A 15,027-nucleotide genomic window follows, 5' to 3' on the forward strand; every position below is an offset into this window, starting at 1 on the left:
TATTCCAACAAAGACACTATACATGTGTCTAATGTGTTTACGGCACCTGGAAATACAGTATTTACATAGCGAAATTCTATCATGGAAGTGGAAAGGACCAGCAGAGGTATAGTGCAGAACAAGTATGTGATTTATTATTTGTATCTCATAATCTCAAAAATGTCATGAAAAAAGCCTGCATTGTTGATAAGCTTTAACTATCATACAGTATCTGAGATGAAAACAATGAAATATACATTCTAAGCCACAAGTGGCACAGGGAGAGTCTACGAAATGTCAAAGTGCTCATTAAATATTATCAGCTTATCAGCCATGTCAATACAGCTTCTAATTAAACAGCAGGTCATAGGGGATTCTCAGCAGTCAACAGAATACTGTGAAGAAAGTTTGTCATGTGAGACAGTTGCTGCTGTGAGGCTGTGATGCCACCATGTGGTTGATAACATCCACTGAAATTCAAAGGATTTCTGCCAGAAAAATAAATCAAAGAAAAACAGAGCATCTTGGACATGCATTCAGCAAAAAAAAAAAAAAAAACTCGCAAACCCTGTAATAATGTATTGTGTATTGTTAGACCAAGTTGCTGAAAAAATGTCTTGTAAGAGGAATAACACCATTATGCGTTCATCTGAAACGATAGCCCAAATGACAAATTATTTCTGCTGGCAGCGAAACACAAACACAATCATTAAATGCTGCCTTGAGGGAAACATAGTGACACAGATAAAGAGTCAAGCCACCCTTAAGTGTCCCTGTTTGGCTTATTCGTAGAAAATGGGCTAATAAGCATATATTAATGATAAGGGTGTGCTAAGGAAGCACTCAGAGGTTCGTCTGAGGTAGCATGAAGCAGCAGTAGAGCAGAATCCACAGGACCAAGAGCATTTCCAGCTGCAATGGGGTTATGTCACCAGAGGCTGCTGAAAACTGAAGAATGAATCCTTTCTCTCTGTTGAAAAGCACATAAAACACGAGACGTTCGTTTCAGACTAAAGTGAGACACTTCACATTCATATTCATCACGAAGAAATCGGAGGTAGATCAAAGCAATAAAACCAAAAACACAAAATTTAACTATCCCCTCTTTGTACCTGAATTGACCAGTGATTGACCAGCAATTCGTAAGTCAGTCTTGAACCTGTGAGCTTGGGGATGTAGTGATGAGCAATATATTCGATATACGAAGAGTTTTGAAGATGGCGTCTTGTTTTATCGCTTACAAAACCAAAAACACAAGTGTAAGAAATGGATTAACCCGTGTGTATCTGCTCTGGCGTTGGCTGCAAACAGTAGCAGAGCCTGCTAATTAGCAGTTCATGAAAATTACATCCTCTTTTCGAATTTGATGCCAGCAACACATTTCAGAAAAGTAGGGAAAAGTAGGCTTATGTTTAGCCCTCAGTTGCATCATCTTTTAACAAAGAACTGAGGAGGAACTGAACCTAAGAGAGCGACTGGTGTCAGTTTCAACGTGGAATGAGTTCAAATTCTTGCTTGATGATCGATTTCAGCTACTCAACAGTTTGGGGTCATTTCTGTTCTGGTTTATATGCAGTTTCCTCTTTGCGTGGTAGAGTTTCAGCTTCATTTGTGGATGCAGTGATGAACTGTGTTCACAGACGAAGCTTTTGAAGTGTTCCTGAGCTCATGCAGTGATGTCCAAACAAGAATCCTGTCTGTTTTCAGTGCAGTGCTGTCTGAGGGCCTGAAGGTCACGGACAGCCAGTATAGGTTTTCAGCCTTTGTCCTTCATCAGATTCTCTGAATGTCTTAATGAGATTATGTACTGTATACAATGAAATCCCCAAATTCTTTGCAATTCTACATTGAGACACATTATTCTTAAATTGCTGCACTGTTTGTCAGCTCAGTCTGTCACAGTGTTGAACCCCTCCCCATCTTCACTGCAGACAGACTCAGCCTCTCTGGGAGGCTCTTTTTATACCCAATCATGTTACTCACCTGCTGCCAGTTCACCTAATTAACTGTGAGTTGTTCCACCAGCTGTTTGCTTTTAGCATTTCACAGCTTTCCCAGTCTTTTGTTGCCACTGTCCCAACTTTTTTGAAATGTGTGGCTGGCATCAAATTCTAAATGAGGACACGATTCAACATTTGATATGTTATCTTTGTGCTATTTTCAACTAAATAAGGGCTTTCAATGTTTTGCAAATCAACACATTTTCTTTGTATTTACATTTTACAGCGTCCCAACTTTTTTGGAAACAGGAATGCATTTCAAGGCAAAGGGCATGTAATTAACTGCATTATTTTGTGAGGTTACAGGTCATGTTGCAAAAATAGCTGTTCACATGCTAGTCATCAGCCAGAAATGACAACCTGCTTCTCTGTACCTTAGTGTGAAATTGAAGATCCACTGTTTAAAACAGAGTTGAACCTGTCTGCCACCATTGTCTTAGTAAACTGCATAGACCTATGCCATACTAAATTGGAAAGCTTGATTTGTAGTTATCACAAACAAGGGCAGTGTTTTACCAAGAAGTCAACTGTAAATCACAAAAGTCATGACCTACCTGAATGACTGAGAGGTTGCATTGCAGGCAGGAGTCCAACTAGTATCACTGCAGTGGACGTTAACGCTTCCATTTGTGTCATTTTCTGGGGTAGTTTCACCAGGATGGTCTGTTGTCTCCTTCTTGTCAGTCAGTTTGCGTCTTGTAATCTTACACTTTCTGTTGTTCTCCTCTGCCGTTATAACCGCCTCCAAATCCATTGAATTCTTGACTTCATCACTGGATTCTTCCTTGACTTCATCTGTACAAGTTAAATCTTCCATTTCGAGGGCAGTGACTTTCCCAACATTTTCTTCTTCTGTGTTAATTCTAATTGCATCGGCTCCTCTGACTTCATATACATCCTCACCAACACTTTGCTGATTCTCCCTCTCTTCCTCCTTTACATTACCCTTTTCCTTTTTTTCTGTCCCTAACTTTATGTTTTTCCCTTCCTCAAATGGCATCAAATTGTCTTCCTCTTCTTCTTTGTCTACCACTTTCTTTTCACTTGCTTTCCCCCATTTTTCAAAAGGCCCTCTTTCAGTATTTTCCTCAAGCTCTTTCTTCCAACTAGCCACTTCAAAAAGCTTTGTTTTCTTGGTTTCATCTACCAGAGCCTCTGTTTTATCATATCCATGCATCACCAGTCTAGCATTTTCTGTCATCTCCTTTTTCCTCACTTCCTCACAATAATGGCCATCATCATTACTCTGTCTTCTGACAACTCTCTCCTCTTCGCGTTCCTCTCTGCCTTGGCTTTCTTCCTCTGGCTCCATGTCAAACAAAGCTCTGCTGTTTGTCATCTCTCTGGAACTACTTCCCTTCTTGTCCCAATCAAACTTCCTGTGAAACGCTGACTGAGCCCTGACGTCTGACTCAACATTTTGTGCAAGTGAGTCCTCTTGATGTTTACATCCATCGCCGTTTAGCATCTCACACACTTCCAGACATTTCACTTCTTCAGTCTGCTGTCCATTCAGGAACATTTCTTCCGCTGTTTCCTCTTCAACCCTTGGTACTTGTCTTTTCAGCTGATTATGTGGTTGAAAAACTTCTTTATTCAGATCCAGGATGTAGTTGTAAGCCTCCTCCTCATCTGAGTCCAGTGCTGACAAGCTGTAGATTCCTTCCTCGGAGCTCAAAGAAAAGTGACTTTCATCCACTCTTGGCTTGTTGTAGCCCTGATCTGCAGACGCTTTCTCCATCCATGATCTGATGTCCTGGCTGACTACGGCTGTGTCCAGCGGACTGGGTGGCTTTAAAGCGCTCCGAGGCCTGCTTTTCTTTTTGTTGAACGGTGAGATGGCAACACTGCCCACAGGCTGTTCACTGATGCTTTGGCCACGGCAGGATGAAAAGATGTCACCGCTGCTGGAGGACAGGCCAGATTTAACTGCTCCACTTGTGTGAAGTGAGGCGACACAGGGGCTCCCTGAGGGTCTTCTGGCCCACTGTTTCCACAGTTGCTGCTCATTGCTCTTCTCAAAGCCTTTGAGCAAAGCTTGCGCCTCTGGGTCATCAGCACCGGTCTCCCCAAAGCTGACTGTTTCAAGTGATCCGAAATTTGGAATCTGAGGAACTTCTGTTGTACAGTCCTGTAATACATAGTTTATGAGTGGTACTGATATCTCTGCAAATAATGCCCAGAAAGAAGTATACTTGATTCTTAGTGTTTGTGAATGCAGACTGAGATGAGAAGATCAATATCACTCTCATACCTGTGCATTAAATATAAAGCTGCAGCCAGTTAGCTTAGCTTAGCATAAAGACTTTGAACAGGGGTAACAGCTATCCTCTGCCCAAATGTAACAAAATCTGTCAATCAGCTCACTGAAAGACAAGACATATCTAATTTCTTTAATCAGGACAAAAACCTTCCATCCTTACTACACCCAGCCAAGAAATAGTCATGCAAATAACCTCCAGTAAAAACAATTGTCATTTTTACCTAAAAATGCTGGTTGGCAGATTTTGCTACTGTTGGACAGAGCCAGGCTAATTGTTTGTACCAGTCTTTAGGCTAAAATAAGCTAACTGTCAACTGGTAGTAGTGTTATATTTAGCAGACTGATGTGAGAGCAGTATCAATTTTTTGATCTAACTTTCAGCAAGAAAGCAAAAAAGACACAATGCCAAACTTATTCAAGCCTAACCTCATGTATTCCTGAACAGTGCCTCAGGAACATAGACACATAGGTGATGATGGACCGCTCGTCTGGTGAAATGCAGAACACATCTGCAGAAAGAAGAATAGACAGTTTTTACACATTGACAGGAGAGACTGTTACTATAGAGAACATATCTTTCTGTTGGAGGCTGGAGGTTTGACCAAAGCCCAGTTCAATGTGACCCTGCAGATATAATAAACATGCCACTGCACACAGCAATGACCTCTGCTGTGCATTTATAGAGAGGTCAACCTCTGAATTGGTCTGCAATGAGGCGAATGCTGCTGATATACCCTGCGGACCTTTGATAAGTGGTATCATTACACTGTGTTGGGCTTCTAGCACCTATTTAGCATAAGCGCAGTGGTTGTACTGTTTATGTGACCATGAAGAAAGACATTTTGTCTTTGAGGATGAAAATGGACCAATGTGCGACTCTTTCTATTTCGTAAGCTTTTACCTTCAGGCTCCAGTAGAGGTGGTATATCCAAACTTTGATGGGCTATCATGAAAGCCAGCTGGATGTTTTCTCTTGGCTCTCTGGACAGACTGTCCCTCAGGTCAACCAAGGCTGGGTTTATGGACTTAATCATAGCTAGGAATGCCAGCCCACTCTTCCAGCTCTTCCCAAAATCATGCACCTCCACCCCGAACCTGCACATTCAAAATGGCACAATGGAAAATATAACCTCAGCACAGGCAGCTCACACATTTTGCTTCACTCATTGTGGGTTTCTAAGTATTTGTTTGGTTTGGGACAATTTGTTGACAAAAATGATTTCATAAGCATTTGGATCTTTTTCAGACTCACTTTGATGTGCATCCTTGGATCCATTGCAGCAGAGTCTTGATTGCTTTCCCATGGTACTTGGGCTCCCTGGCAGTCTTTCTACCTTTGCCTGGCAGGGTTTTGCAGGAGTAGCTGCCAATGTCATTTGGCTGGGGAGAGAGGTCACCGGGGAAGGGGTAACTGCTCATTGATAAGGAAGAGAGGCTAGAAGACAAATGCCTCTGGAGGCCTCCCGTCACCTCTTTTACCTGTATTGGAGTAAAAGAGCGGAGTGTATGTAAGGTCAGTGACAAAGACAAACAGCTGGGACAGAAGTGAAATAATATATTAAGATATTAGAGTGATGGATGACGGGTGAAAAAGCCTGCCTGGAAATACAGGATGATGTTCCAGACAAGATTAAGAACAACAGAAGGGACACCGTCAGCAATACTGGAGGCATCGATGCCAAGCAACTTTACCTGAGGGACAACAGGGAGGAGACATCATGCACAGTCAAGTTTTTTCCTGATTTGAATAATATCACTATCATCTGAAGTAAACACACTCACGTGTCTATCATCCAGGAATGCCAGGGCCTTAGAAATGTTGTTAAGTCTGAAAATGCGGTGAGGAGATGACCTAAACCTGTAAAGCTAATATAAGACATTGCAGTAGGAGCGTTTATGGGAATGGTGTCAGGAAACACGATTGTTTGCTCTCATGCTCAGATATAGGTTGATAAAACTCACATGTGCAAAAAATATGAAGTTATAGCCAGCAGCCACTTAGCTTTGCCTCGCGTCACGACAGGAAACGGGGGAAGCAGCTAGCTTGGCTCTGTGCAAAGGTAACAACAACAGTAACTTACATTTTGTCACCTATTTCTAGGTCGAGCTTTAAAGCTGCTGGTAGGTGGATTTTATGACCTTTGAACAGAGCCAGGCAAACTACTTCCCTTTGCTCCCAGCTACGCTGATTGGCTTGATATTAGCTGACACCAAATTGTTCAACAGCAGAACTTGACTCTCACTAGTTTGCAGTCAGACAGCTGCTCCAGCAACGCCATCAGTATTCTGCCATCCTGAATGTCTGTGAACAGGTCGTGCACCGCAATGGGAGGATCACTCTGGAAATAACAAATCGTAAAGCTTATTGGTGATTGCATTTATGAGCTACAGTATAAAAGACTGATGTTACAGTAAATCCGCATTGATTTGAGCCTTACTCTCTGCAGAAACACGTTCATCCATCTGGTGAAGGTTCTCGTCTGCACTGCTTTCCTCTCATCTGGAGAAGAGAAAACAGGGAAAACAGGCACAGAAAACACTGCAGTTTTACTATTTAACACTGTTGGGAGTATTTTCAAAAATTTGCTTTAACTGAACAGCAAGTGGGAGAATTTGTGAAGATATTTGAGATGAGATAATCTGTTTTTTAATCTCCTTTCTATTATATATTTCAAATGCAACACGTCACACTCAAGTGAACTACTTTTGATGCAATTCAACGGATGAAATTGTGTATGATTGAGCAATCCAATGCCACATACCGAAGGGAGGACAAGCCTAACAAATGTGGTTATCTTGCAAATTGTTTCCTCTCAAGAGCATAGTGATGTTTTTCTACTATACGCGGTTATTTAGCATCATTACCACACAGTGGGTTGGAATTAGCCTTCAACTGAAGACTTGTATTTCTTGTCACAGTACCTTGAGGCTGCTCATGCTGATGACTGATCTCTCCCTCTGATTTCTTTTGTGAATCCCCATTGGCCTCGTCCGGCATTCTCATTTAACTTCAGTCTCGCTCCCACTTAAGAGCCATTGTGGAGATAAGACGGGAGAACAATTCAAAATGTCAGGCACTTGTAGCAATTAGAGGTGCTGGGAGGTTTCCTTACAGAATACGGATGAAGAAAAGGCAAAGGGAGGCAGTGTGTCTTGCCTGAACATGCTGAAACCTCCCTCCGAGGTGTTGATCAACTCTAGTTTCCACTCCCCTGAGACAACTCAACCTGAATCCTATTGGCAGGCTGCGGTTCATACAAATCTGTCTGTGGAGGCAGTCGCTAGTCCTTAACTGTTAAAATGAAGGAATCAGCAGGGATCACTGTTAGGTTTTATGCCGTACGGTTTTCCTGCAGAGGCCTGTAATAAATCCTTCTGACATGATTCACTGAGAGAAGCACATTCAGCTCAGACTTGAGGAATCAACTAGCTTTCACAGGAATGAGCAGATAGTAATGTTTTTGCTGAGGTGATTTTATAGCATTTGCACATTAAAAAAAATGTTATCTATAGAGATGGTTTGAGACGCAAACTCTTTTTGGACTCACATCCTTTCAGGATTTTATGCTTTTATTAGATAGCTGCAGCAGAGAAATGACAGGAAGTGAGGGCACAGAAAGGTAAGGTCCAACAAAACAAAGGTCCCCGGCCAAACATGAACCAGAACGCTGCAGTTCACCATCAGCGTCTGGAGCAGACATTCAGACCCACAACAGCCCTGAATGAAAGCAGTTCAGAGGGCTGTGCCGGTGCAGCTGTGTTGTTGAAAGGCACTGGTCCAACAGTTTGTAAGGCTCAGACAAGATTTTACAGCTCAGAAAATGACTTTATCTTTGGTCTCGACAAAGGCAAACAGAAATATTGAGTTCACGTTACAAAGAAATCCACCAGGGTGATATCACATTGTGGCAAAAGCTGAGCCTGGTTCAACTTTTTTTCCTGAATCCTCTGTATTGACGCCCACACTGTGCTGCAGGACTGGCTCCATTCAAATGAATAAGAGGGCTGCAGAGCTAGAAGCAGTCTGAATGCAGCCGAACCCCACAGGCCCTGATAATGCTAATTCCTAGCATTTTTTAATATAGTTAGAAAGTGAGACTCAAGGCTATTTGACATAATGCATTTTCTGTTTAATCCTTTAATCTCCATTGGCTGCTGGAGAGGCTTGTGTCAAAATATATTTGCTCCATTGTGCCTGAGGATAGGTTTTACATAATACTGTGCTACAATAATAAACATGTATATGGATATTTCTCAATTGTGAAATTTAGTTTGATGCTTGTTTTTAAGGGAACCACTTGATGAGTGTCCATATTTCTCTGCTGAACTGGTTGAACACACTTTTATTTCCGTCTGCAATTTCAAAAATCTGCCTCCACTGTCAGTAATCTACATTTCATTTTGAAAAATGCACGACGTGTAATGGGCTCACTTTATAAAATAGAACATTTATCAAAGAACACGAAGAATTAAGTTTTCAATCACTTAGTATCTGTGGGAAGCTAAACCCTCATTTTGGATCTTAATGTGATGCAATGAAATTTTCATAACAAGCTGCGAAAAGCAGTCCGTGCTTTCTGCAGTGACCCACATTTTATTGCAGCTCTGTAATATTCTTCATTCAACCTCAGCGGGAAACTTCAGTGCATCTTTAATGAGTGAAATCTTCCATCAGTGAACAGAATCGCTCAGAAGAAACTTGCCGTTTGTGTTACACCTGTCATTTATAAATCATAATAGCTGAACTTGTTTCAACACTGTGAAGGAGCACATTAGTGAGAATCATAAATAATATCAATGTGGAATACCAGCACATGAGCCAAGACTAAAAGACTCAATAATTGGACCAGAGGTCTCACTTGTTCTGCCCTGCATGACAACCTCATTTCAACTTCAAAGTTCATTCCTTACAGAAACCAATCAAAGCTGCTGAAGCCTTGATTTTTTTGCATATCAAATCAGATGTTATTGTGACAGCTGACAGTATCTGACAGGAAGAGCTTTCCCTGTTTCAAACAATATCTGGCTGTCAGGTTTTACTCTACCTGCCTCAAGAAAGGTGATGGCTACAGAGCGAGACCGTCACCACCGTGGAAAGCAGGAGTCTGTCCAAGGAACATCGCACGTGAAACTCCTGAGCCTCCAGAAGTCACGCCTTTTCATTCTTTGAGTTGCTTTCTGCAACCTTGTTGGGCCCACAAGCAATATTCCTGCAAGGAGCAGCATCACAAGGCTGCAAAGACCGATCAGACTGTAGATACAGTAGTTGTGCTATGCACACGCTTGCTTGCATTTAATGCAGTAGTATCTTATGCATTGCTCAGCCCCCAACATACAACACAAACACATCCAACAGTGACTGCAACAAAAAGAGAATTTAGCAATCTGAACATCTGACACGTCCATGTATAGTTTTGTTTTTATTGAAACGTTTGTGCTATGTTCAAATGTAGACAATTCCCATTGATTCAACAAAAAACACATAATTTGCACACTCAAGAAATACCTGAAGACAACGCCTGGCCAGCTATCTGAAACATGAAACAAATATTTCAGTGAGATTATAAACAGCATAATGAAAAATCTGAGGCGCCTCAGCGTGTCTGTTTTCCAGCTGGGACTCTGACCACAGAGGTCAGCTTAAAACCACACACTGAAGGCAGCTTCCTGCCCATTAAACAGGGCAGTCCATCCAGGCTTTTCTGTGATTAAATTGGAAAAAGCGGGCAACATTCTTCTGTAGGAGCCACTTAAAGTGGCTCAGGGTTTATTTTGCTCCTTCCAGAGGCTCTCATGTGATTCTGTGTCCATGTCCCCAGAGGCCTCATCATCAGACACCCACAATGTCACCAGGGAGGATTAAAACCAGGACCAAGTCATTTCTTCCCCATTATGAAGCTGGGAGCCTCGGCATCGTCTTCGGCTTCTCTTTCCTCCTCTTCTTCGCTGCTCGCTGAGCTCTTGTCGGAGGTGTCTTTGTCGTTTTTGTTTTTGGCCTCCAGCTTTGCCTTCTTCATCATCAACTTTTTCTGCTTCAGCTTTTCCCGCTTCTTCCTGCGCTTTGCTGTTCTCTCCTCGGCGGCCTGTTTGTTTTGCTCCACTTTATCCAGATAGTCCAGATCATGGTTATGCTTATCTGCCATCTTGTCCAGAAAGTCCTGTCTCTGGTACTCTCTGCGTCGGAGGTGTCGGTAAACATGGAACTCCCCGCTGCCTGCACCGGCGCTGGAACCCATCACGTCTCGGACAAACTCCGGCGGAGCCCGCGGGTTCCATTCTTTTGGCCTGTCCGGGATGGGAGCGAGCTTATCCGGGTTCCGCATCAACCTCTCTAACTTCAGACGTTGTTCCTCTGCCGGAGTTTTGGCGATTATCAGAGGCTGAGCCTCTTTTCCTCCGGGTTTCCCCTGCTTGTTATTCTTCTGCGTGTGCGCCGCCATCTTTCAAACTATCGCCGTCTTGTTCCTTTTTGCTTAGGTCGACCCGGAAGTTCTTAAGAGACTCTGCAACACGGAAATAGTTATTTGACTCTTTTTTTTTATTTTAATTTTTTGTTTTTCAAGAGAATACGCAACAGTATGTGGTTAAGTATGTGGCAATGGCTGTGGTAATATTACTTTATAATATATGATGTATATATGCTATATAAATGTCTGTATATTTGTATGTGTGTTTATAATGTCACTTTGAATAGCATTAGCTTGTGTAACTGACGTTTAACTTGACGCTTAACATCGACCAATGGCAAAGCAGATTACAATTTGTTTGGGCGCATCTGTCCAATCAATGTCCAGGTACCGCCCCTTCTCGCGAGAGATAAGAGTGTTGACGAACTGGTGTTCCTCTGGCTTGTACAGCAGACGAGTCAATTTCAGCAATATTTCTTCACATATTAAACTATTGTCTACCGAAAACCATGAACAGTTTAATTAGATCTACTTCAAAGTGTCTGCGGTCGGGGGCTGCGGTCTATTTACCGATACAAGCCGGCGGACCCGTGAGGTCGACCTCGGCCCGGTTCCTGTGCGCGGCGGCGGACGGCCAGAGAGACCTTGGTGAGATGGTGAAGAAGGACAAAGTGGTGGTGTTCATGAAGGGGACGCCGGCACAGCCAATGTGCGGCTTCAGCAACGCCGTGGTTCAGATCTTGCGGATGCACGGGGTGGACGACTACGCTGCGTACAACGTGTTGGAGGACCAGGAGCTCAGACAAGGTGAGGAAACTGTTCATGACGTAACAGCAACAAGTCGTCACCTTTCACGAACTTTTTATTTTCAGCTCAAAGTTTCCAACTTGACAGCCTGAAGTGCAACCAAAGTATATGCTTGTATCTGATGAAACCTGTGTTGTGAGCATGGCCTCTTTCACCTGTCCTCCTTGTTAACAAGTTATTTATTGGCACATTCACACCTTTGACATATCAGCCTTTTGTCAACGGCCCTCTCTGGCTACTTTTACAGATTTCCCAGCATTCAGGTTTTATCTGAGCCCTGCAGCAGGACCAAAGGGTGGGGTCCTTACAGTCAAACGGGTGTCACCATCAGTATGGACATGTGTGTCTTTAGCAGCTCATCCAGCCACACCAGGAGCCATTTCTGTTGTTTTAATAATGGCCGCACTTAAGGGTTAAGGCTGCGTTTCTTGTAGTTACATCAGCACTGGCCTTTAATGGGATTTTGTCGATTGAGGCTTATGTTGCAGCAGTAGTGTGATGTGACATACGTCAGAGTCAAGGTGACTCACACCCATTCATTCACCCACCATCCAATTTATGGGGGATTTAAGTTCAGGTAGGGTATGAGATACAAATTCTTGTCCAAGAACGGCAAATAAAGGCCACAGTACAGATATTTTACTTAATACGATGCAGAATAGCCTTAACTAAATTAAGTGTCCCACAATGCACTATTGTAGTGCTTCCATGAGTGTTCCATATGCTGCATTCATGCAGTGTCCTCAGAATGGGGAAGAACAGGAAAGCTCGAGCGTTTGAGTCTCATTGTGTGCGTTTGATTTCCCAGGGCCTGGGTCTATGAGGTCACAGAGGCAGGATGTTGATTGTGCCAAAAGCTCAGAATTTGCTCTCAGAATAAGTGGAAAATATCTTATTTTTAGTCGAGTGCTGTCACTGTTGTTAATACAGTGATATAAAACACTGAAAAGCGTTTCAGCGGTGTGTGAGGCTGTTGAAGGGGAACGCATGAAGTCGGACGTTCTTGTAATTGCACAACTTTTTCAACAGGCTCAGTAGTACGCTATAACAGCCTCAGATGATATCACAGTTTACAGCATTACACAGTTACTATTATGATCAGTGTCCATGGCCGTTAAAGGAGAGACAGCAGAAGAGTGTTGTAGTTAAACTCTAGCATGAATCAAATGTGGCCAACTTAATAAATGAATTCAGGCTGCCACTGCTTAATCAGTTTAAATGCTGAGTCACTGTGTGTAAACACATGCACATTTCACTGTGGTGATATGAGATCTCTTGATTAAACAGAGTAGGTGCTGGTGTGGGGTTTGTTTGCCATTGCATGTTTGAGTCTCTGTCGTGGTGGCCATCACTGCTCATGCTAATTACTCAGTTCTTCTGTTTAGATTATACAAATTACAGTTGCCGAAGGGTGTAGCTTGTAAGTGACATGTCATGTTAGTCCACCTCCCATGATTCTCTTACCACTTGTAGTGATGTAGTATTGTCTTTAGTTTAAATCTGACTCTGACACCAACACCGTCTGTCTGTCTTCCACAGGAGTCAAAGACTTCTCCAACTGGCCCACAATCCCTCAGGTGTACCTCAACGGCGAGTTTGTGGGAGGCTGTGACATCCTGCTCCAGATGCACCAGAACGGAGACCTGGTGGATGAGTTAAAGAAGCTGGGCATCAACTCTGCACTGCTGAACGCTGAGAAGGAATCCAAGTAGAGAAAGAGGATCAGCTTCAAACAGCTGACAAGACAGAGGACACATTTATCAGGTTGACCCCCACCACTCAGATGATCACAGATAAATCAACTCTCCAGGCAGCCATGGGCAAAATTGACTCACCCTTCTGGCCAACAAGGCACAACAAGAAAGCAGATGAAAAAAGGGTGGACGGTGTCCTCACAAAGATCCAAAATCCGATTTTTCTGACCTTCTCCCCACATTTCTCACCTTCTCCTCAAAGCTGCAGTGACGATGTTTAGCCATTGGGGGGCATTGCGAACACAACACTGACATGTATCTGGCCACCTGATGAATGTAGTACAGTATTCACTGGGTCTCCATCAGCTCCCGAGAAAAGTCTCTTCAGCTGCAAAATGCTCAACTAGCTATTTGCTAACTTTCTCTGACTGCTGTTTGGTGCTGGGCTGGTAGCAAACACTGTGTTCATCAGAGCTTTTTGTGCTGACAGCAGCTGCCTCCTGTAGACAAAAATAAAAGTTGCAGGCCAGAAAACCAAAAACAATGAGGTGAGAGAGGCAATAAAGCTGTACGTGGCTGCACAGGCCGGTGTTGTTAGGACTGACCTCTCTCATATTACGCATAGTCACCTGATCCATTGATTATAGCAGCTTTGATATCTCCTTATCACACAGAGGAAAACTTTGATCTCTCACGTGCTTGTGTTTTGAATACTTTTCTATCACATCTCGATTCACCACTTCTCAATGCCATCCTTCAAAAAATCTAGTAAAAAAAACAGATGTTTATAATGCTGCTTGGGTCACACCAGGAAGAGATTTGATAGAAACCTGAACTGCCTAAAGCTACAAAACCAGAGGGAAGAACAAAGAGGGGACATGACTGATGTTCATACGCCAGGGATTAATAAAGCTCACGTGGGTTCATAATAATACAAAGATGTTTTTAACAGCCGGTCAATGACATCTCTTTTCTGAATTTGTTTGTGTAGTGGAGGTGACTGCAGACATGGACCACACCTCACTGACCTCGTGACACACACGCACCGTCAATGACTTCGATCGATCGGACACCTTTGTCCCCTGTTTGTTCTTCCTGCCAGGAGCCACATTTCCTGTGCGTCCTCTCTGTTTTAATGTGTTCACCCGCTGAAACGCAACAAAAACATACCTCGACAACTGATTTCCAGCGCATTTGGATAAACAAGCAGTTTTATTTAAGCCTGTGGTATTTGTTCATTTGTCACTGAAGGAAGTGTGTTTTTTTTTTTTTTTTTCTTTTTTTGTTCGAGGGATGGGAGTGTTCTTCTGCTGCACACAGATGTATTATTGAAGCAGTGGTCACATAGTGCACTGCAAGATATTGTATATTGAAAGCATATTATTGAATCTATTGTAGCTGCATGTAAACCCTGCACCCATTAAATATTTTGTGACAAATTACGAGTGATGTGGATTCTTTTGTACGACCGTCAGCATGCTGGGACGTGAGGTGCCATCTTCCTCTGACTTAACAGGAGAGACAAGTCCAGGTTTTACTAATAACATCAACACTGGCTCCATTCTCTTCAAGTCACTCAGAGAAGAAGAATTCAGCCTTTCATTCTGTTATTTGCAGCTGTGCGGGACCTATCAAAGTATCTGCTGTAATGAGGCCTGTTATGGCTGTTTCAATGGAGGAGCACAGGATGTGGAGCAGTTCCCTCTGTTCCCAGTGTCACACCTGGAAACTTCAGCCGTCTTCAGCTGATGAGTTGACCACAAATTGACAGGAGTTCTGGATTAAACTTCAATGGGGATTGCAAATGTCATTTTAGACACTGGGTTTTAAAGTAAAGTGGTGAAATGCTTGACATTTAGCAGAGGTAACAGACAGGG

At 42.9% G+C, this 15,027-nt stretch overlaps 3 protein-coding genes and 1 non-coding gene across 7 annotated transcripts; 1 reads left to right on the top strand and 3 right to left on the bottom strand.

The window, feature by feature from the left end:
* Positions 1-112: 112 nt before the first annotated feature.
* clmnb (calmin b) lies at positions 113-8,941 on the bottom strand. 3 transcript variants are annotated; one of them, XM_076755774.1, is made up of 11 exons: positions 8,834-8,941; positions 7,165-7,534; positions 6,681-6,742; positions 6,486-6,581; positions 6,025-6,108; positions 5,842-5,934; positions 5,495-5,721; positions 5,144-5,337; positions 4,669-4,751; positions 2,534-4,110; positions 113-949 (listed from the first exon to the last, which is right to left on the bottom strand). In XM_076755774.1, exons 2-11 carry the CDS (start codon positions 7,244-7,246, stop codon positions 823-825), a joined length of 2,625 nt encoding a protein of 874 aa, XP_076611889.1. In that variant the 5' UTR covers positions 7,247-7,534; positions 8,834-8,941; the 3' UTR covers positions 113-822. The 3 variants fall into 3 exon arrangements, with proteins under 3 accessions (XP_076611889.1, XP_076611888.1, XP_076611890.1); XM_076755773.1 differs by lacking the exon at positions 8,834-8,941 and having other exon boundaries at positions 7,165-8,552; XM_076755775.1 differs by lacking the exons at positions 6,025-6,108; positions 8,834-8,941 and having other exon boundaries at positions 7,165-8,552.
* A 267-nt stretch (positions 8,942-9,208) lies between these two features.
* Positions 9,209-9,484, bottom strand: LOC143337045 (small Cajal body-specific RNA 13). The gene has a single exon (XR_013078699.1).
* A 165-nt stretch (positions 9,485-9,649) lies between these two features.
* On the bottom strand, positions 9,650-10,723 carry prkrip1 (PRKR interacting protein 1). The gene has a single exon (XM_076755777.1). It carries the CDS (start codon positions 10,680-10,682, stop codon positions 10,119-10,121), a length of 564 nt encoding a protein of 187 aa, XP_076611892.1. The 5' UTR covers positions 10,683-10,723; the 3' UTR covers positions 9,650-10,118.
* A 309-nt stretch (positions 10,724-11,032) lies between these two features.
* Positions 11,033-14,590, top strand: glrx5 (glutaredoxin 5 homolog (S. cerevisiae)). Of its 2 annotated transcripts, XR_013078489.1 has the most exons (3): positions 11,033-11,456; positions 12,996-13,465; positions 13,496-14,590. XR_013078489.1 is itself a non-coding variant. In XM_076755778.1 (2 exons), exons 1-2 carry the CDS (start codon positions 11,159-11,161, stop codon positions 13,166-13,168), a joined length of 471 nt encoding a protein of 156 aa, XP_076611893.1. In that variant the 5' UTR covers positions 11,033-11,158; the 3' UTR covers positions 13,169-14,590. The 2 variants fall into 2 exon arrangements, 1 of the variants encoding a protein (XP_076611893.1); XM_076755778.1 differs by having other exon boundaries at positions 12,996-14,590.
* The last annotated feature ends 437 nt before the right edge of the window (positions 14,591-15,027 follow it).

The sequence above is a fragment of the Chaetodon auriga genome, chromosome 18, assembly GCF_051107435.1.
Source record: "Chaetodon auriga isolate fChaAug3 chromosome 18, fChaAug3.hap1, whole genome shotgun sequence".
In the NCBI taxonomy this organism is placed as follows: domain Eukaryota; kingdom Metazoa; phylum Chordata; class Actinopteri; order Chaetodontiformes; family Chaetodontidae; genus Chaetodon; species Chaetodon auriga.